The sequence below is a fragment of the Scatophagus argus genome, chromosome 17 (assembly GCF_020382885.2).
Source record: "Scatophagus argus isolate fScaArg1 chromosome 17, fScaArg1.pri, whole genome shotgun sequence".
NCBI classification, from domain to species: domain Eukaryota; kingdom Metazoa; phylum Chordata; class Actinopteri; family Scatophagidae; genus Scatophagus; species Scatophagus argus.
The window spans coordinates 5,416,799-5,437,934 of NC_058509.1; the positions used below are offsets into that span (position 1 = coordinate 5,416,799).

The window sequence follows — 21,136 nt, forward strand, 5'->3', positions numbered from 1 at the left end:
GTGTGTGATCGTCGTGCCAACTTTGTCCTCTGAGTCGCTCTCTGACTGACTGACTGACTGACTGCTCACTAAGGCACACTGATCCCTCTGTGTATTACTCGCACTGTTCATTTATTTGCACCTCATCTGCTCCTTTCCCTCTTCCTTTTCTTATTTTTTCTGTCTCTCTTGCCAACTTGACTTTTTTTTGTCTTTCTCTCTTTCATGTTGGCTCTCTTCTCTCGCTTCTCCGCTGATTATTTTCTCTCCTCGGCTCCCGCCTCAGCTCTTCCTCTGTGTCTTTTCACCACCCTTGGCCTCTCCTGCTCTAATCTTCTCCAAATGCCTCTATGTTATCAGCTAACCACAGAGCCATGCTTTGGGCACCCAGCAGTGTTAACCCAAAAACAGTAAAGTTAAGTGTTTAGTAAAGGATCTCTCGTGGTCCGGCATGGCTTCCCCGCACTCCTGCCAAGGCGCCAGTGTCTCCTTTTCAAGCGAACCCAAAAAAAAGAGAAGGGAAAAAAAAAAGCTATTCACTCTCATCAGCCTCTAAGGGTTTTGGCCATCCAAATGTGGTGACACTGAACAGCATGTCTTTTTTCTTTTTTTATAAACCTCAAATAGGGTTTATGTAACCTTGTGTTAATGTTCTACCACCTCGCCAATGGAGTCATGACCTTAAGATTAAAAAAATGAACTCCTCTTAGGTTTTCTCAGTTTACTTTTTTGCTGCGAGTGATATTCAGGTTTGTGTATTGTGTGTTTATGACACTTTGCTACTGTGCAAAAGTACAACATCAAAAATCTCCCCTTCCCTTTCGGGCCGTCAGCACACCTTTGTGTCAGAGTCCCGTAGCCTCCATCTCTGTGTGTGTGAGTCAGTCAGCTTACAGGTCTTGAGTCATCTTACGAGGCCTACAGTGTGACTCAGACTGCGTAGGCCTCTGCTCTCTGCTCACAAGGATGTTCACGTGCCCAGCTCTTTGTGTCAGTATGGCCCGACATTTGTAATGCAGCAGCGGGTATGAGGATAAAGTCATTTCAAGAGCACCACAATTGGCTGTGGATGAGGAGAAATGGTTACTTGTCAAGGAGTCAACTGCCTTCTCTCGACTGCAGCGGTTTTGATAGCCCTTACGAGGCTCCTGAAGTGGTTGAAAGTCGAAGCAGAAAACAAAAAAGTCAAAGTCAACTAACTGATTGAAAATAGCACTTTTCAAGGTTGAAAACCCACCGCCTTTGCACAGGGAGGCTTCGTCTGGTTGTAAGATCTCAAATTTGCTTAAGGCTGTAGGTGTTGAGAACACTGCAGGAGAGCCTGAAACAGTGTGTGTGTGGTGGTGGAGGAAAGTGTGTGTGTGTGTGTGTGTGTGTGTGTTGGCCATGAGGGTCTTTTTAAGCAGACAAGCTTAAAGCACGGGTAACTTTAATATCAGCAAAATCCCTTAAAAATGAGGCCATAATGCAGCTCACCATATGCCACTACAGATGTTGATATCACATTATAGATTGAGATAAATGTGCTGGTGATGGCTTTCCAGTACGCCTGCTGCATACAAGGCCAGTCTCACTGTGACCGCTCAAAGTGAACTGTGGCGTCTTGTGGCTGTGACAGCTTTGGTTTTAACAGCCTGCTGAATACTGATAAAAAACAGTAGTATTTGTAATCGTGTACTTAAGTAAAAGTACTAGACTATTTTCCCCAGCCATGGTCTTATTTGGCTAAACCTAAACATACTTAATTTGCAGTCATATTGTACTGTATTGTGCTGTTTTTTTTCCCAAAAAATGACTCTACTGCTTTTTTTTAAAAGTTAATGAATCATCAAAGGAACCATTAGTCACAGCCGTTTTTTGCTCTGTTTAAATTGTTAGTAGAATTACATATTTTAGCAACAAAGTGTATTTAAATTGCCAAAAGTTATCTGTCATAATTTGCGTATAATTTTGCGTTAACAATTTAAATCTGAAATGTAACTTTTAACTCTAATTTAACATGATTGTGTAGTACAACTATAAGTAGCATACCACATAAATACTCTCATAAAGTACCATAAAGAGGTGCTTCAGTGCAGTAATTCAAGGAGTGATAGTTATTTTTCTCTGCTGGTATTGCGATAAGATTCCTTTATAAAGTAATCAAAGAAATGCCTGCACATAAAGAAAATGTTTAGCTTCCTTTGAACAAACTTCAGCCTGACTGTCATGGCGTTCTCACTCTCTGCCCGGGATGCTGAAAGGAAACTTTAAGTGCAGCGTTTTCTCCGCCGCACCAGAGGAGGCTGACTTACTCTTTGTCTTACGGCTTGTTTTGAGAGCTCCAGCTTAAGTCCAGTACAGATGGTATTTATGTACTTATCAGAGGATACGTTCACCCTCGTCGAAATTTTGACAAGCTTTGCCTCAATGTTAATGGCTGTCTGTCATTATTCCAAATGTAGCATGTTATGTTGCACCTACACCAGCAGTGGGCTTCTCTTTTCCCGCTTCTCTTAGCCACGCTACAAGTTGGGCTGTTTATTATAGCAAATTGGGATGTTTTGGAAGTGACCTTTGATGTCTGGGCACAGCATGCTACGTAGCTAACTTTCATTTCTGATTCTTGGGTGGTCAACTGCTTTGTGAAAAAATAAAAATGTCTATTAGCATATGAGACATGCTGCCTGTGAGCTGACTCTTGTGACAAAACTTGGATTGTTTTATTTTGTGGGACGGATTGGGATGGTATATGGGTCAGTTTCACTCTTTCCTGTCCCTTGTTTTGTTGTTTTGTTGCGCTTGTGCCACACTGTTGACAAACTTCATCATGACAAGATGAAAACGGGCCCTGTCATCCCTCATGAACTGACCTCGTACCTTTTTCTGTTTCTCCTCTTTGTCTCCTGCAGTGGTGCTGCTGAATTCTAAAGAGACTCAGGCTGAGCTGGGCTGGACATCGTATCCCCCCAATGGAGTAAGTGTGCTTACTTGCATTTTTCCGTGTCTGTATGCTTGTGTGTTTGCTTGTTCGCTCACTAGGCTCCACAGTACAGCTGCTTGCTTTGCTCCTTTTCAAACCTTCCCTCTGTTCATTCCATACTTTTCTTTCCTCTACTTATATTCCCTCACACCATTTCCCACACCTTGCGTTACCTTCTCTTGCAGTCCAGTCCAAGTCGTTATCAATAATCAATGGTGTTAATCCGAGCTTAGGTACTGCAGTGTGCAAACCCGCCACACAGATATGCTGCCACAGATAAACGAATCCCCCCTCCCCGTATCGATCGATTTGTCTTGTAAAACCCTTAGTGCTGAGTTATGACTGTAACACAAATGCGGGAGCCCTTCCCAAAGAAAACAGCACCGCCAAAGCCGTTTGTCACCTGCCTTCCACCTGGAGGTTGGCCTTTCCCTGCTCAACACGCCCGAGATGTCAGCGCCGGTGTTGGGAATTGTGCATGTACTGACACACGTGTGTGTACTGTGTGTTGTGGTGTTTGTTGAATCGCTGACTGTTGGACCACATGCAAAGCTAAATCTAAGACTAATGGACTTGTGTGACTCACCTACCGTCCCCAGTAGAACTGAGAAAGCACACACTGCATCCACTTTGATTTAGTTTAGCGCAGTATATCACATTACCATCTCGGATAATCTCTTTTCACTGTCTGGTCTGCTGTCTGTGTGTGTTTATGTGAGACAGATCCACATTTGCTGCTCACTCTGCTCTCAGTTCTGCCACGTAACTCTGTAATTTAGATAGTGGCATGTAGTCATTGATCCACTGGACAAATAGCTCATCTGATGAAAAGTTAATCTCACTTTCTTATTAAACTGCAAATTTTCTCATTGAAACTAAATCAAAAATACTAACTCTGCCATGACTGGACAAACTTAGGGCCTGCATGAAGACTATTAGAGTGGGGAGGAGGGGTGGCCAGTTGTCCATGGTTAAACGTTTCTCTTTGGACCGCAGGTGTAGTGCTGCCCGAGTGCACCGGAATAACACAGTCGCAGTTTGTAAGCTAATGGAAATTCATATGCATATTTTAAGCTCTATTTTAAGACCCAATCATAGGTGAAGTGTGTCAGATAGAGCCAGTAAAAACGAGTGAAATGGTGAAAGTTGTCGATTTGACATTTGACGTGTGATGTTTGATTCAAAACATCAGCTCGTGCATTGAGCAACATGCAACAAATCAGTCCGTCTTAAAGTTTTTCAGTAGCTGCTGGTAGTCCTTAAGCAGCAGAGTGAATTAAAGTATTTTTGCTTCTGTGCTAACCATTAAAAAAAAAACAAAAGGCAGTCGTTCATCGTTTACGGTTTCTTCATTTGTGATGCATTTAAAGCCAGCCTGTTAAAGTCGGCCGCCTTAAATTAATGCTTGTGTAGCTACGTTTTCACAGCCGAGATTATTAAATGAGCTTGTGAGCAACTTTTCCCTCAGAATGGATGTTTCAGATTTGGCTTTATTAGCTCGACACAAGTAAATGAAATCATTCAAAACGCAAACTGTGTGTGCTGGCCCGCACTGCTTAATGCCACTTGAAATGCAACCTCCATCGGCCGCCTAATGTTACTTAACAATATGTTTGGCCAGCTGCCATGTAATGTTCTTCAAATGATGAAACTGTTCCTGAAGTCAGTCTAACAGTTGATCGTGTGCTCAGTTGTGTTTGACCAAAAGGAAAATAACCTTCAGTAATGATCAGATCAATAAAAAACAAAATCATTTTCAGAAAAATGCCAACAAAAAGCTCATTAGCATAGACGGTCTCAGTCCCTACCTGCTAATATCTAACTTTCAGTGTTTCATTTCCAAGTTGAGGCGACACGTGAAGTTGTTTCCAAAAGCGTAGACATCTCTTACATTCGTGTCTTCTTTCTAACGTATTTATTGGGAGGGATGCAACAAAGTGCAGGCAGACATATTGGTCAAACACTCCTCTCAGATGCCGTTACTTTCAGGACTGCAGGTGGGTGGAGATTAAAAGAAAGGGGCTGAAAAGGCAGCTAAACTCTGACCCGTAGTTTCAGAAACACCACTCAGGGCTGATGTAATGACTGCGAATTTGCACTTTGTCATTTTCTCTGTGACATTATTAAAGGATCTGAGTGCCAGTGCTTTTTCAGAAACAAGCCAACCCACTCATCAGATTATGTCATAAGAGTGTTAATCTGAGTTGTCTGTATTCTGTCTTCGCCTCCCCTTTGACTTCTTGTCTTTGTTGTCTCCTGCTCACCTCACTTTACTTTTACTTTCTTTTAACTCCTCACTGTTTCTTGCTCTGTTGTTTTAACAATGCCATTGTCTCTCTTCTCATCGTTGCTCCTTGTCTAAAGTGGGAGGAGATTAGCGGCGTAGATGAGAAGTACAAGCCAATCCGGACGTACCAGGTGTGCAACGTGATGGAGCCCACGCAGCAGAACAACTGGCTGCAGACAGGCTGGGTGGCGCGGCGAGGCGGCCAGCGCATTTTCGTGGAGCTCCAGTTCACGCTGCGTGACTGCAACAGCATCCCCGGTGTGGCGGGCACCTGCAAGGAGACCTTTAACCTTCTCTACGTCGAGTCGGACAGAGATCTCGGCGGCGTGACCCGAGAAGACCGCTACACAAAGATCGACACCATCGCTGCCGATGAGAGCTTCACGCAGGGCGACCTGGGCGAGAGAAAGATGAAGCTGAACACGGAGGTGCGTGAGATCGGCCACCTCAACCGCAAGGGCTTCCACCTGGCTTTCCAGGATGTCGGCGCCTGCGTGGCCCTAGTGGCCGTGCGGGTGTACTACAAACGCTGCCTGGCAACCGTCCAGAACCTGGCAGTGTTCCCCGACACTGTGGCCGAGGCGGCCTTCGCCACGCTGGTCGAGGTGCGCGGCACCTGCGTCAACAACTCTGAGGTTGACACAGACAGCCCTCCCAGGATGCATTGCAGCGCCGAGGGGGAATGGCTGGTGCCTATTGGGAAGTGCAGCTGCAGCGCCGGCTACGAGGAGGGACACAGCAGCTGTGAAGGTAAGGAATGAATCGATATGCAGTGGGATGCATGCCCATATGAAAGAGGACAGGAAACAGAGAGGGAGCAAACTGAACAGGAAAGGGATTGTTTAAGGAAAGGCAAACTAAAGAAGCGAAAAGGGAGCACTGCATTTAAGTTGTAGTGGAGCACATGTGAAGGTAAACGGGAGGAAAGTCAGTATTTCATTACAATTCAACTTAATTTAAGAATTGTGTAGAAATGAGTGTCAATATTGAAGAAAGACTAAATAAATGTACTAAAATCAGAAAGTTGGTTTCAAAACTGGTTTAAATGACTAAATCACTTCTTTCTAATTCCACACCTTCAGATTCTTTTTGTTTTCTGCCTTGAATGACTTCCCACAGCTCCCTATGGAGCCTCAAAAGGTTCTGTACATTATTTTTTCACATGAGCAGTAGGCTTTTCAGACTTTGATGTTTAAAATTAGCAGAGTTCCCCCTTAGGAAATAAAACTTTTAAGGATAAATAATAGACAAAATAACTTAATAAGATGAAGATTTTCTGCAGTGAAACAGAAGAGAGGAAGACAGTTGAGGAGGAGAGGGAAAGCAGAAGATGGAGAGAAGCCAGAAGTAAGAAGTGAGGCAGTTCATATTGTACAGAACAGAACGGATTAAATGAACAGAAGGAGGATGAGAGAGAGAGATGAGGCTGATCCTTATGAAAAGAGACACAGGAGCTGTGGAGATGCTGTAAGAGCGAAGGGGAAGAATCGAAATAACTGCACGTGAGGAAGGAGCGCATGGAGAACTCAAAGAGAGCGCTGCTAACAAGTGCTGAGACACAGAGAAGGAAGCAGAGTGGACATTATTTTCAAAAAAAAAGACAAAAGAATTACAGAAAAGCCTTTCCTCCTCCATTTCACTCCATGCCTGTTTCTGTTCAACACTGACGATGGCATCAGTGCCGAGGGGCTCGATGTGGCGCTGATGTTACCTTGTGTGGTCACATATATCGACATGTGAGAGGCGGCACGGGAACCGTAACGGTCTGAGCGGCTTCGTGTGTCAGCGTGAACACAATGACTAATGTACTCTTGAGGTTTAACGCTGCAGCCTCTCCTCTAACGTTTGCATGGAGCCTAAACGTCCTACACAAACACATAGTTGCGCTTGCATGAAGCTTTGTCAGTGCAAACCGGTGGGTGGCGTGGGGTGTCGGCCCTTCTGACGCTAACAGAGAGGGACAGTATTGGTATCCTTTGTCACAACCCATTGCTCATACAGCAGCAACAGTTTGATGGCCTGACTGTTGCTGTTAGCTTTCACACCCCATCTTGCATTGTTGTGCAATGCAGCGTGGGCGTTGTGGTCACCGGACAGCAGGCTGTGTGCATTGTAATGGAAGGGGGAGGGGGGGGTTTAGTAATAGTGCTGAACTCTGATGTTTTGGAATTGATTGCTGTTGATGGAAATTAATTTGTTCCGGTTAGTTTTTTTTTTCCCTGTCGATGCTGTGTTTTTATGGATGTGATTTACAGTACCGACTCACAGCCGTGTTTTTCTGTCTAAGCTGAGACGTAATGTTTTTCACCTTGAGCTCATTGTGCTAGTAAATGTTAAGATGCTCAAACTACATAAAGACGGTTCTCCTGCCAATACAGCCGTTAAAAAGAGAAAAGAACAGTTCAAGAGAAGACAGACAATGACAGAGAATAGAGAGAAGAGGATCGACTTGTATATGTACAAAGTACCAGTCATTGGTGGCATTTTATTTATCCGTGTTCGTATTTTAATTCATTGCTTTTCATTTTGAAGCTCTTTGTAACGTCTGTTTTGATAACGATGCTATAAATAAAATCATTGATTACCTCCCTGACTTTTGACGAAGATATCATTACTGATGATGGTTTTTAGATGTGATGAGATAATGATAACGCCGGTCTTAATGGCCACAGCCGTGCAGAATCACAGCTGCTCCGGTTTTTCCATTGGCAGGTCTAACGAGAGGCGGAGAAGGCAGGGGTATTGATTTAAAAACACATCCGTATCTATTTACGGCTACCATGGGAGTGCAGTTGAGGCTCGTTCTCGTGTGCTCAGTTTCACAAAGACTGAGATTTATCTGCAGGGCCGAGCGTACGTGCAACTTCAAGGAAAAGGCGTCCATACTAGTCGCAGAGTTTCCAGCATAAGGTCCAGTGACTTAGAGTAAGATTTGTGGGGTTGCATGACTGTGGTACAGCAAAAGCAAACTTCCAAAGAAATGGGGGCAGAAAGAAAGAAATCTGTTTTCGTGCTGTTTATTTTTTATCTGCCTGTGTCCTTTTAACACTGGGAAACGTTAATGAGGAGCTGCTACAGCATTAACAGCGTGTTTGCTCCTCACAACATGCTGCATCTCCTGTCTTTCTACGCAGTTTTAAATATTTTCTGAGAAACGCACTCGTGTTTTTAGAGGAGCCAGAAGCTGATCACAAAAAGCAGAGGGAAAATGGAAAAAAGTATTAGTAAGAAAGCTGGTGAGAGTAACTGCGCTGATCACAAGTCATGCAGAACTTGAGCTGTGCTGCAGAATTTCTCGTCCCACAGTAACTGTTTGACAGTTGGAGATCAGCACCGCTCACTGATACTGGCAGTTGGTGTGTGTGCAAACAAAATACGTGTTGCTTGACCTGTTTTCTGTAATTACCAACAATGTTTTTTTTTTCTGAAATCTGAGCTCAGAACAATGAAATCTGACGAACAGACACGCTGGACAGATAGCTGAGATGAGAGAGAAATCTGGGATTTCTAACAGTGGCAGGAGGATAAAAACTTTTAAAGAAAAAAGCAGGAGTACAGAGAGAACAGGGCAAGCCAGGCGTATTGCCAAAGGAGCGAGCAGACAAGGATGGTAAAGCCCAGTGACAGCACCGACAAAGACGGGAGATACGGTGTCTTTGGTGCTCAACCTTCCCTGGATACAGTTTAGCAAGCAGCAGTGTGGTCTACTAGGTGACAGGGCCTGTCAAAGAGCAACCCACACGCATACTCTATATATCTACACACACACACACACACACACTCTTTCCCTATAGTGCCTAATTTCTCAATTCAGCCGTAAGAGTATGAATATGCAGCCCCATCCGTGACATCTCCCGCCGCACCAGAGCTATTGATCAGCCGTAATGCTCCACTAAACTGAGGAATTGCGCCCTGGACCACTCACACCCACACACACACACCCACACACACACACACACACACACACACACACAGCACGCAGTAGCACACAGCCGACACACTCACGCTCGGGCTGATGTCATTCTGTGTGCGCCTGATAGAAATGGATAGCGCGGTTACAGAAGTCTGTGCGTGGAGGCGGCGTTCGTGTATGTGTGTCACAATCAGGCTAATGTGCAAGTGCTCGGAGAACACGCATTACCGACTGCTGTGAAAACATAATGTAATGAATGCAAGGCAGGCGATCGCATAACCACAACTTTCCACTAATCTGTGTGTGTGTGTGTGTGTGTGTGTGTGTGTGTGTGTGTGTCCACAGTCAGTGCAGGTTCTGTAACTGCGTCTTATTCACTCCTGGGTGCATTTGTGTGACTGAGTGAGTGCAAACACACAAAGTGTCTCAGCGAAGGTCAATAATATCGAATAACCAGTGAGCAGCTACTGATAATGGTGTGAGCAGATAGTGTGGTGCAGGAGAGGATTATGAAACGCTGGATTACTTCAGATTATAGCATCTGTTGTCAGAACGTTCCTGCTCTAACTTTTTCTGCCATGTTAGTGATGTTAAAGGCGTCATTGATAAATTGCTGATTGAGTATTTCCCAGGCACTGATTTATATTTTCCTGTTGTTTTTTGTTTGTTTTTATACTGCTTACGCATGTTGCAGTGAGCTCAGATTCGCAGGCTTTAATAGCTGAGCGAAGCCACAATTTCAGTTTGGACGGCGTGTCTGATTGGCACTCTGGATCAACTCATTTTGTAGTAACAGATTAAATGTGGAAGGTCCCCAGTGCATGCTGGGATGCTTTACCACATTGTTGCTTTTATCATGCAAAATAATAATACAAACAGAACCAAGCACAGATTTTTTTTTTTTTTTTTAGTTGCATCATAATAGTAATAAACAGGCACGCACAAGTCAACTCAGAGCAAAATGTTAATGCAAACAGGTATTCACATATTTAATCATCAGGCTACATGAACTGACTTATGAAATGCTGCTGTAGAATAAGTTAAAAGAAGCAGCCGAGGCAGCTTTGGATCAAGAAAAACAACTGGGGAAAATATCACCATCCCCTAAATTAAAACAACTGATTCTCATTTCTCCTGCCTTGGGCATAATAACTGGATGAGTATCTAATCTAAAAAGCTGAAATCATTAAACTTGTGTGATGATAAAACCTTGTTATTCTCAGTTGTCCTTACTTTGTCTGTTAAGATTGAGCTACCACAAATAACAGAAAGAACGAATAAGAGGAGAAAATCCTGGTGTCTAAAGTGAATGAGAAACACTTAATCCCCAAGTCTTTGAGACGACTGTGGTGGCACTTGACCAGCTTTGAGCTGTGAATGTGAAGAGGAGTATAAATGTGAAGGAGGATGTTGTTGAAAATTGCCATGCATGCCTAGTCCGCCTGCTTTAGTGTAAATAAAGGTTTAGACACAAAAAAATGAGAGGAGGGAATTAAAAAACAGAGCAGTTAGGAGTGATATATGTGGTGCGCCTCAGCTCCCCGTCTGCAGGACTTGAATGCTCACACACAGCTTTGTTGCTGTATCTTGACCCTGAGTGCATTCATGAATTTGCACTGCATGTAATTGCGGTGATGAACACACGCATGTTCTCCAATCTCATTATAAAATGCCACGAGCAGGAACAGACCGAGGGAAAAATAAATTATGTAATAATTCACCTTGCAAATGCTGCATTTCATGCGCAGGCGTATGTGTGTGTTTTCGTGTGCGTGTTTCTGTCACACTCATGAGCTCCTTCCTGTTCTAATTAAGGCAGGCTGCTCTTTCTATATAATTACTGAGTGTGGCGCATGCCTTTAGCAGATTCTCTTATTATCTCTGTTGTTTGCTGCTCCACAATCCGGCTCCAGGCACATTCACCACCCTGCTATTCCTTCCTATTGCTCTTCCTTCCCTCTGTAATTTACTACACGCCTTCCTTCTCCTCCCTCCCACCCCCCCGCCTCTTTACTTCCCTCTCCCTTCTACCCCCCATGTGCTCCCTATGCTGCCAAAAGAAGTGTGCACTTAATTCCCACCCTCCTGATCTCTGCATTGCTTCATGGCTTCCTCTTAAAGTTAGTTTGCTTTCTTTCTCCCCCGTCTTCTACCTCCTCGTTTTCTCTTCTCCCCCCTTTTTTGGATATTTTTCTGCCTCTCCTTAATGTTCTGTCGTTATCCCCCCCTACACTTCTTTTCAATATTCCCTCTGACATGCTGTTTCAGCCTCTCCAAACCCCTCTCCATGCACCCTGTGGGGACCATGTGGCAGGGTGAGATGGGGTGAGGCAGGGTGAGTCAGGTTAACAGGCTGAAATCTGCCGGAGAAGCTCAGAGGATGTATCTGACGTGTGTAGAGAGAGAGGGAGGGAGATGGAGAGTGAGTGTTTGTGTGTGCACTGGTGTGTGTGCTCAAAATTTGGCACCAGTGCCCAATCATATGTTTCTGAAGTCGCTCCCTCTGTTGCACTCATCTCCCCCTCTGTCTGTTGTCACTTCTGGTCATGCCTCTTGTTGCCTCAGACAGAAGTTGCCTGGCATTTTCTTCTTTGACTTTTATTTTCTTGAGTCTTCCTTTTTCGCTCACTTCCCTCCAATTGATTTGTGCCTATATTAACACCCGCCCCCGCCCGAAATAAAAAAAGATGCTATCACCTACCATCCCCACCTTCACTCTCGACTCTCGAGCACCTGACTCCCCTTTCATCCCCCCTTCTGTCTCTTTTAACACACCTCTTTTTATTAACCCCTTTTCTTTGTACCAGCCCTCCCTGGCTTGGTGCCAGCCCTGCCCATCTGGTCAACCCCCCCCCCATCTTTCTCCTCTCCAGCCACGTTAGCTGCTACCGTTAGTCATCTCTCTCCCCAGCTTTCACGTTAAATAATTCACGTTCTCCTGGGAGACAGACAAATGTGTTCTTTTGAGCCCAGCATCTGATGTATTTATTTAGTTGGCCTGCCGTACAACAAGTGGGCAGACAGCGCAAATACACACTCGAACCAGCAAACATTAGCATGAAAGAAGACGTGCAGAAGCTGATATGCACGTGCTCACTTGCAGAAGGACCATTAAAATGTACCACAGTTATTGAAAAGGCGAGCTGGAGGGAGGCCAAGCATTCGCCATTCATCTGTCCCCTGCCTGCCGTCACCTCGGGAGAATGATGCAAGGAAAGAGAAGGAGGAAGCAAAGGGGAAAAGGGAGATGACATTATGGGTATGGAAGGAAATGAAAATGTTGGTTAGGAAGGAATACACAGAGTTGCAGAAAAGACCCTTTGTTAGTTGCTCTGCATAAGAAGTGAATGCATAAAGTATGACTTGTAAAAGCTGAGGATGATGTCAGACGCACACGGCGGCGGTGTGGACGGACGCCTGTGAGAGATGGGAATGAGTGAGAAGAAAGAGCGAGAACGGTGGGCAAAGAAGTAGGAAGAAATGAGTGGATGGGAATAAAGATGGGGACACGCAGGGAAGGGGAAAAACTGTTCAGAGAATAAAGTTGATGTAGAGGAGAGGAGAAGGTGCACGTTGGAGGCGACTGAAGAAGAACGAGGTGAAACAGGAAGAGGAAAAAAAAAGACTTTGGCCACAGGCAGAATTAGTGAGAAGGTGGGATAAACCCCACAAATTACAGCATGTTACCTCCGTCCTCCTCTCTCCTGGCTGCCTCCTCTTACCGCTTTCAATCTTCCGCACCAGACTCATGAATTAAATACAGCTGACATGAATGCATCAAAGGTAGAAAAGGTTGGCATCCAGCTTAATCATGTTGCTAACTCAACCGACATGGCAGCCTCATTTCTCTCTGCCTCAGTCATGACCACTGAGCTGAATCAAACATTCAGTTAAGGAGGGAAATATTCTGAAAACCTCTTGGAGTAAGTAAATGACAGGTATGATGTTGGGAAGGCATTAAACAAGATTATTAAGACAAATAAGACAGCTTTGTTCCCCGTCATACCAATTCCTCATTTCCTTTTCACTTTTCACCTTTATTTTCTTTATTTTCCAAGAGTTCTACACTTAAATAACCATTCAGAGACCACTGCAGTGCTGCTGAGGCACAGCGCATGTGGTTATTTAGAATATTCAGAATCAATCCAGAAGCTAAATTAGATGCTCATGGTTAAATTATAAGGTAAAAGTGATTAAATGTAATCCTAGCATAGATCCTAGCAAAAATATCCCTGGGGTGAAACAGTGATACACCGATTGAACAATAAAAGATAAATCAAATTGGAACAAAAAGAGGGAAGATTAACAGTGCAGCAGTTGAATGCAGCACCGTTTCTTCACGTGGAAAAACCTGATGAATTAGAAAGAGCTAACATTTTGGAAATGCTTTTTTTCACAGGACAGTGATGAAATCTTCAGAGAAAATATCAGTTTCTTGATACAAAGTCGGTTGGGGGAAAACACGAACCCTGTGGCACATGATCGTTTCTTTACAAAAACAGGAAGTAATGAAGGGGAAGAAAAGCTTCCTCTCATGTGTCCTCTCATGACTTTGGGCCTCAGTCGATGATGAGGTGCTGATCATGAAGACTGTTTGAGTCACTCTGACATGTAAATGTTAGGGTGAGGACAAGCTGCCTCTTAGCTTGAAGATAAGTCTGATTATGTCACACTATGTAAGTCTTTTGTGTCTTGAAGTGACACAGCAGTGGGACGCTGGTGGCCAAGACAGCTTACGAGTTTTTCTGTGTTATTGTGCACACACTGGCTTGTCATGTGGGACAGGACAGGTTTTAGAAGCCGTCTTCTCTTGGGCTCTTGGGACAGATCAGGGAGACTGGGAATATAAAAACTATATGTGAATGCACAACACATGCATGCTGATATGGTTGTTTGCATCGCTCCTCCTCTGCTAAAAATGACATATTGTAGGCGAGAAAGCGCTCTCGAGCCCTGAGTCCTGTTGTCCCACGATCACCTCCGTCCGTCCCCATTCAGCCTCCACTAATAACTTTGCATCCCTTCAAAATTGGTGCGGAATCAGCCTATAGATCTGTCTGCCCCCATTTAACCTCGTCGACGTGCACCCACTCAAAAGACGAAGAGTGCAGGGTGAACGCACACACACACACACGCACACACACACACACAGACTTATTAAAAAGCAGTCTTAACAGGAATCGCATTAAAGCAGTAATTATTTCTCGCACACAGGTCTCCCTGTGGTCACGGGAGTGAAATGAAAAAAAGATTATCTTAAATGTATCAAGGAGTGCGACGTCATAGGTAGCTGGATTTGCAGAATTAGTTTTGGGAGCGCTTGCTGTGCAGTCCTGACATCCCACCATGGATGTGTTAGGAGACCCAGATACTGAGCTCCAAGACTGGGGAACATTCAGTTCAGAGAAAGGTGCACAGGCATCTATTTTTGCATGTGCATTAGCCACTTTGTGCACAGCGTCTCCGTGTCTTCGCTGTGCAGTTGTCATTTATTGGAAAATAAACCTTGCATATCACAAATTTGTACTGTGTTTGCATGTGACCGGCTGTGATGCCATCTCTGTTTGTTGCTGCTCTGTTGTATGGGAGTGTGTCTGTGTGTGTGTGTGTGTATGTGTGTGCGCCGGCTGTTGTCTCTGTATTCACAGCTCTGCTGAGGGGCCTGCCGTGAGGACAGAGTGCCCGCCCCCCCCTGGCTACACAGGGAGCCTGGCATGCCGGCCTGTGCCAGCTTGGCTTCCCATCCCCCCACCCTCCTCGTTTTGTTGTCGTTTGTCATCGCTCTTCCTCATACACGCTGATACGCGTTCAAAATATAAACCACATCCCCATGAAAATGTATGGTGTTTGCAAGGACACCTGCGCCTGCCTTGGTGCTCCAACACCCCACCACCCTCCCCTCCGTGTGCATCAATACACACAGTGTTACATATGCATGTAAATGTACGCCAGCTTCTCGAACGCGTTCACTTACAGGACAGGCGTGCCCACATTCGTGCGCCGACACCAGCAACACCACATATGCGTGCTCAGACGTGGGCTTACTCCCACTCTGTCACAGGCTCATGTGCGTTATTTGTCCATAACCCACTCCATCTGTTTCTGTCTTCAGGCCTAACCAAAGCCTGCCTACCACTCAGTGCGCGCGCACACACACACACACACACACACAGAGAGAGACAGACCCATTGTTTTGATGTGTAATCATGCATAGTTCCACAAACACCTGTAGTCCTCATTTTGCCCAGACAACCCATAATCCCTTTGGATGGACAAGCTCATTAGCACTCAGAGGCTTACACATCACTGTGAAAAAACACGAATTTAGAAACAGACTTTGGCTGAATCTTATTTTAGATTCTGGTAGATATGTGGGGGGATTTGGTGTACACACTGTATCAATAATCGTTAAATGTTCTCTTTACACACATGTGTCTTGATCTCTCTCTCTCTCTCTCTCTCTCTCTCTGGTGCTTTCTTTTTCCCTCACACACACACACACACACTCACGGTGGGGAGTAATGTGAAGTGATTGGCGTCCTGAGGCGAGTGTTATGGGTGACATTTCCTCTGTGCTGTGGTATAGAGGTCTCCTGCAGAGCCGCTGGTCCAGTGGCACGCCGAGAGATGAGGGGGGCAGAGGGATGATGGCAGACGCATACATCCTAATCTGCATAGCGCCATTTTTATCTTAAATCCAAGTCCTTCTTTAAACCACTAGAAAGATATTCTCAGCTTTATATGAGACTGCTTTAGATTACCTTGAAACTCAAGTACCTTCTTAGTATAGCAAAGAGGTAAGCGCCCACCACACAACCCACACCAGCTGAAACTGAGAGGTGGCAGCTTGACACTCTCAGAGCTTTTGTGTCTCGGCTTGATGAGGTTTTAATTCCTGTGATGTCGTAACATCGCTGAGCAGCAAAGAGGAAAACCGGCCACGCGACGTGAGTAGGAATTCAGATCTTTTTGAGAAGTGTCTCTGAAGGATAAAAAATGTGCCTGCGTGTCTCTTGCCCCTCAATACTGTGGAGTGGGCTTTATTGTGTCTTTGTGGTCTACAGGAACATCTTACTAAAACACAGACATGCTCACGCTCTGCGCTGGAACACACAGATTCCTCCGTCTCAACAGATTTCACAGCATCTTTGCCTCCTAGCAGCTTTTGCAACAGATACTTCAGACAGATCTGAGATTTTATCAAAACTGTGTGTTTAACTACTCATATCAGGCAAAGTAAGACTGTAACTTGACATAACTTGACTTGAAGAGAAACACTCTTGTTGCTTTGGTATTTAACCTTTGATTTGTTAGGGGTATGTTGTGTCTTTTTTGTGTATACCAGAAGACTTGCTTTAAGGTTTAACCAGAAGTATGTGTGAGGACTGTTTGCTTGACTTAGCGGACGACTCAGCCTTACACAGTCAGCCCCCATGGATGTCTGTGGGTGATGTGGAAGTCCCACTGTTTGCACCTCCTTTAATCCATTAGTAATCACGGGATGCATATGCACACATAAACACTAATATGTAACCACTGGACTAGCAGAGACCGGTGTTTGGAGACCTTCTCTTTTCCCTCATCCACTCTCTCACGCTGCGTGTTGTGTTGCTCGCCATCCAGAACAATGTAAATCTACTGTTGAATTAGTTATTTTCCCACCGTATCATCCATCACACAGGACACGGCGAGAGGGTGGAGTGCAGCGCAGTGAGAGTCTGTGTGGTGCAGTGAACCGTCGCCGTGTTTGCACAGATTGAAAAGTCAGACACGGGGAAAACACGGGTTCACACATGCCTGCCTGTGCGCTTTTTTGCCAAGCAACACATGCACGCACACACAACAAACACGCCGTCGCCGGATATGTGCAGAACATGTTATTGTTTGACCTGCTCGTGCACGCCACATGTGTGTACACACAAGCTGTACACAGTTTGATCTCTCCGCTGTTGTCTTCTCTTTGTGTGCGAGTTTGTGATGCATGTTTAATATCTGGATGGAAATACACAAACACACACATGCGTGTTTGTCAACTCAGACACTCAGTGTTGTTTCTCATTACACATGGAAACTCATTCAAGTGATGTGTGTGTGTGTGTAAACATGGCTGAATGCTCATATTTTCCCTTTTTTTTTTTTTTTTTTCAAGCTTTGTTGTATATACTGTGCGTTTGAGGTTGGTACTGAGAAAACACACACACACACAAAATCAATGGCGTGCGTGTCATGTGGTTTTAACTGGCCCTGCCGGCGGTGATGGATGGTGTATTTATGAAGCCCCTTTTCCGTGCTCTGGATCAAGGACTGAAAGCATCATCTAGTCAGTCTGAGAGAGGGAAAGGTGGATCAAGGGATGACGGTGGCAGAGATGGAGAGAAGGAAGAAGGATGGGTGGCTGGAGGGCAGGATGAGACGGCACAACGGAGAGATTTAGGGATGGAAAGAGAGAGTCTGAGGGTTGGCGAATGAGAGAAACAGAGCCGCCTGCTCGGAGGGAAGGTCACAGTCAGCAGGGAGGGTTGGAGTCCTGCTGAGCCAGGGACACATAACAGAAACACAGACACACTCACACACACACACACACACAAACTGTTGGGCCATTTTTTTTCCATCCTAAAATAGTTTCTAATGTTTTTTTCGGTACATGAGGTGTCAGCTTGTTATGAAGGTACGTGATGGATATTTATCGTCTTACCAATTAACTCGACGGTTTGTACCTTCAGTCTTTTCCATCCGAATGTACACACACACACACACACACACACATGCTGCCTCGCTGCCTCACCCCTCTCTGTTTTTTATTTGTCCTTCCCCCGTGTTATCATATCTAGCCAGCCTCATCTATTCCCGTGTCGTGATTCTCATTTGGCACAAGGATAAATCTCATCCCAGTTTATGAGGCAGCAATTGTAAGCTAGATAGAAGGTAGGACGGCCCAGCCAGTGAGCTATTAGACCAAAAGACAGATGGGCAGAGGGGGGACAGACGGCAAAAACAAGCAGACTAGCTGCTAAATAGGAAGATGAATAAGCAGGCAGGAAGACTGTAAGACAGACAGACACATATTTGCTAGCTGTTAGATGGAAAGACAAGCGTTTTGCGTGACAGGGTGGAAGCTGAAGACAGAATGAAAGCAGATCGGAGTTTTGGTTACTTGACAGTATCTCAGAGTGGAGCTGAAACAATCTCATTGGTTGAAATGAAGTTGAAACACTCTGGAGCCCAAGAACTTATATTTTGTCTTCGCGTGGGGTTGGAGGGATGATATGCAGAAAGAATGGAATTGGACTTTGGGGCTTTGCAATTACATGGTCAGCATTTTAAGCAGCTCAGCCGCTAGGATATTGAGGAATTATTTCTTTTATAATTTTGATCCGTTCATACCATCAGGAAGAAAATCTTGCCAAAATGTAAATTCATATTTAGGCAGTAGTACCTTTTTTTATTTATTGATCCATCCTGACATGACATGACATGGCATCCTGTCCATAGTGCTTTTCTTTACCTCTTGCATTTCACCCCGAGGTTCAGGGGAGAAAAACTAGATTTTTAGCTCTAAATTAATTTGTGTCAGGTCTTTGGTACTTCAGCTCAAATTCACAGCTTTGAAGGCCATGACTGAAAACCTGCATATGTAATGGTACCTGGTCCGGGCCACCAGTATCAGAGTTTGCAAGCCAAACAGCTGTGTGTAGGGGAGTCCAGCTTAAATCCCCTTCTGGCTGGAAGCGACAAAAGGCTGCTCCCTCTTGATTTCCTGCACAGCATACCTGTTCGCTTTGGAGCTACGGTTTCTTTTACCTTGAAAAGACTGCTGCTCTGTATGTGGTATCTGTAAGTGCGCTGCTCAGAGAGGACTGTGTCAGAGCTGCAAGGCAGTAAATGAACTGAAGCCTCCAACTTTCTCCTCCTTTAAATTCTCTCCACCCTCTAGATGCCCACTGCTTCCCGGATGAAATTGATGGAGTAGGTACCCAGTGGCATGTTGTCCTGTGTTACAGTTTTGTCAAAAATATACTATTTTCTTAAAGATAAATGTCCTCTTGTCAGTGCTCGGAATAAAATTTCCATTGTTGAGCTTGCCCAACTAATTGCGGCTTCATAGGTTTAACATTTTTTTGTATTTTAAGTGATTATGCGATATATACCCCAAAGGACTGGTAATTTTCAGAATGAAAGAAGCGGTTGATTGCAGTGGAATTAAAGTGGTATACCCTTTAGTAATAAAAATTATTTTAATCGTGCCTCTCGTTTACTCACTGTTTGAAAGAGCTATTAAAGAAAAATGCTTTCAATCCCTTCAATCAGATTCGTTCACTTTAAAGCAGTGGACCGCTGCTGCAGGAGTTAGTCTGTGCTGGTGCAGCAGATGCCTTTCTCTGTGTCTGCCGAGCTGCCTGGCTGTCATAGAGGTGATGTCCTCTATCAGCATAGGACAAATTGACCTGGCTCCCGGGGCTGCCTGAGGGGACACTGCTGACTGCTCCTGTACCGTCTTCAGTGGCTGTCATTTGCAGGAAAAGCTCTGCCAGCACATCTTACTTAACCAACAGGGGAGAACACAATCAAGCTTAGTTTACGCTGAAATGTCAGGGTATTCAGCATGTGGTTTATTTCCACGGAAATTATAAAGTAGGTAAATTATTTATGGTTTCTTTAATTTTTTAAGTATGAAAGCATTTTCCACCTGGGAAGAACTGTAATTTTGTTCTTTAAAGAAAAATAGAGAGACGGGGCTATGAGACAATACACACAGTTAGTTGCAATTTTAAGAAAACACCCAGGAAACCATGCAGTATTTATGTAATTAACACCATTTCAAGTCAACTAAAGGTTAATTTATTATAAGAAACTTTGCTGAATTATGTGCTTGATTGCCGTAATGCTAAAACATGCATGTTTAGCTGCTGTGTGTTGAATAATAGACTCTGGGGGTATAATTAGTACCAAATTACACAGTGGTTTCCAGGAACCTTCCTAAAACAGCCACACAGTCTACAAGAAGTGAAATACGCTCAAAGTCAAATCGTGTCCTTGGTTGTCGCTGAACTTTGACTGTCGCCTCTGCTAATTCTGGTAAAAGCATGCCGCATTTAGCAAGTATGTATCTGGAAGCGCGGACAGCTTTAGTGTCATGGTTATATGTGCACTAGTGCGTGCGTCTTGAGGGAGTCGTGTTAGTGGCAGGCCTGCGCTGGCGTCCTCTCCATCTGTGTGCTTTGTGCTATGGGCCCCCAGAGGCCCTTACACACTCTCTTATGGAACATCAGAAGCCTCCACCTGTAAACACTAGCATCAATAATCTCTCTCTCTTGCTCTCTCTTTTTCTCTCTTTCTCTCTCCACTGGCTGACTGTTGTTTATGTGCCTGTAAAATTCAATTAGGCTGCAGGGGAGCGGGCTGGCCTGCATTACTGCCTGCCAGGGTGACATTTCATTTGCAATGAATCATGGGCCAGAGGAGGACCGAGCAAAACGGCACTTCTCCTCCTATCGGTCCCCTTCTTTTCCTTTTTTCCTCCGCTATGCTTCTTCACTTACTTTACACTCTCTCCTCGTTCCTCTGGTGCATAAACCCTTCTCCCCCTTTATTTCCCCGTCCATGGTAGTGACGCTAAGAAAACCTCCGGGGATCGCTCTTGTTTACTGTCTGCTATCCATAAGAATGCAGTTCACTTTTCATTGTCGCTTTTATTTCTCATTCTCGGTCTGCTTCTCTTTCTCCTCTAGTTATGTCACATTTATCATGGTGGACGCCTGATCTTCCTTCCTTCACACTGACCCTTGCTCTCTTCTCTACCATCTTTACCTGAAAAGACAAACTACATCACTCCGGTGTCTACCTGCGCTTCCTCTCCGCCTCCCTCCTTTTCTACCTCTTCTGCCTTCCTGATTTTGTTTGAGGCCAGAACCTCAACAGGACCTCGGGCCTGTTTCAGCTCCACCCAGAATCCCCTAGACCAAAAAAATCATCAGATTTTAACATTTATCACTTT

At 44.7% G+C, this 21,136-nt stretch overlaps 1 protein-coding gene across 3 annotated transcripts in view; it reads left to right on the plus strand.

Annotated features, from left to right (window-relative positions):
* Positions 1–21,136, plus strand: part of LOC124074477 (ephrin type-A receptor 7) — a 303,047-nt gene that overhangs the window by 199,613 nt on the left and 82,298 nt on the right. For all 3 annotated transcript variants that reach the window (XR_006845858.1, XM_046417453.1, XM_046417452.1), the window contains exons 2-3: positions 2,871–2,935; positions 5,306–5,978. Coding sequence is in view for 2 of the 3 variants with exons in the window: in XM_046417452.1 (XP_046273408.1) it covers positions 2,871–2,935; positions 5,306–5,978 (738 nt within the window). In the remaining variant the exon portion in view is untranslated. The remainder of the gene's footprint in view (positions 1–2,870; positions 2,936–5,305; positions 5,979–21,136) is intronic.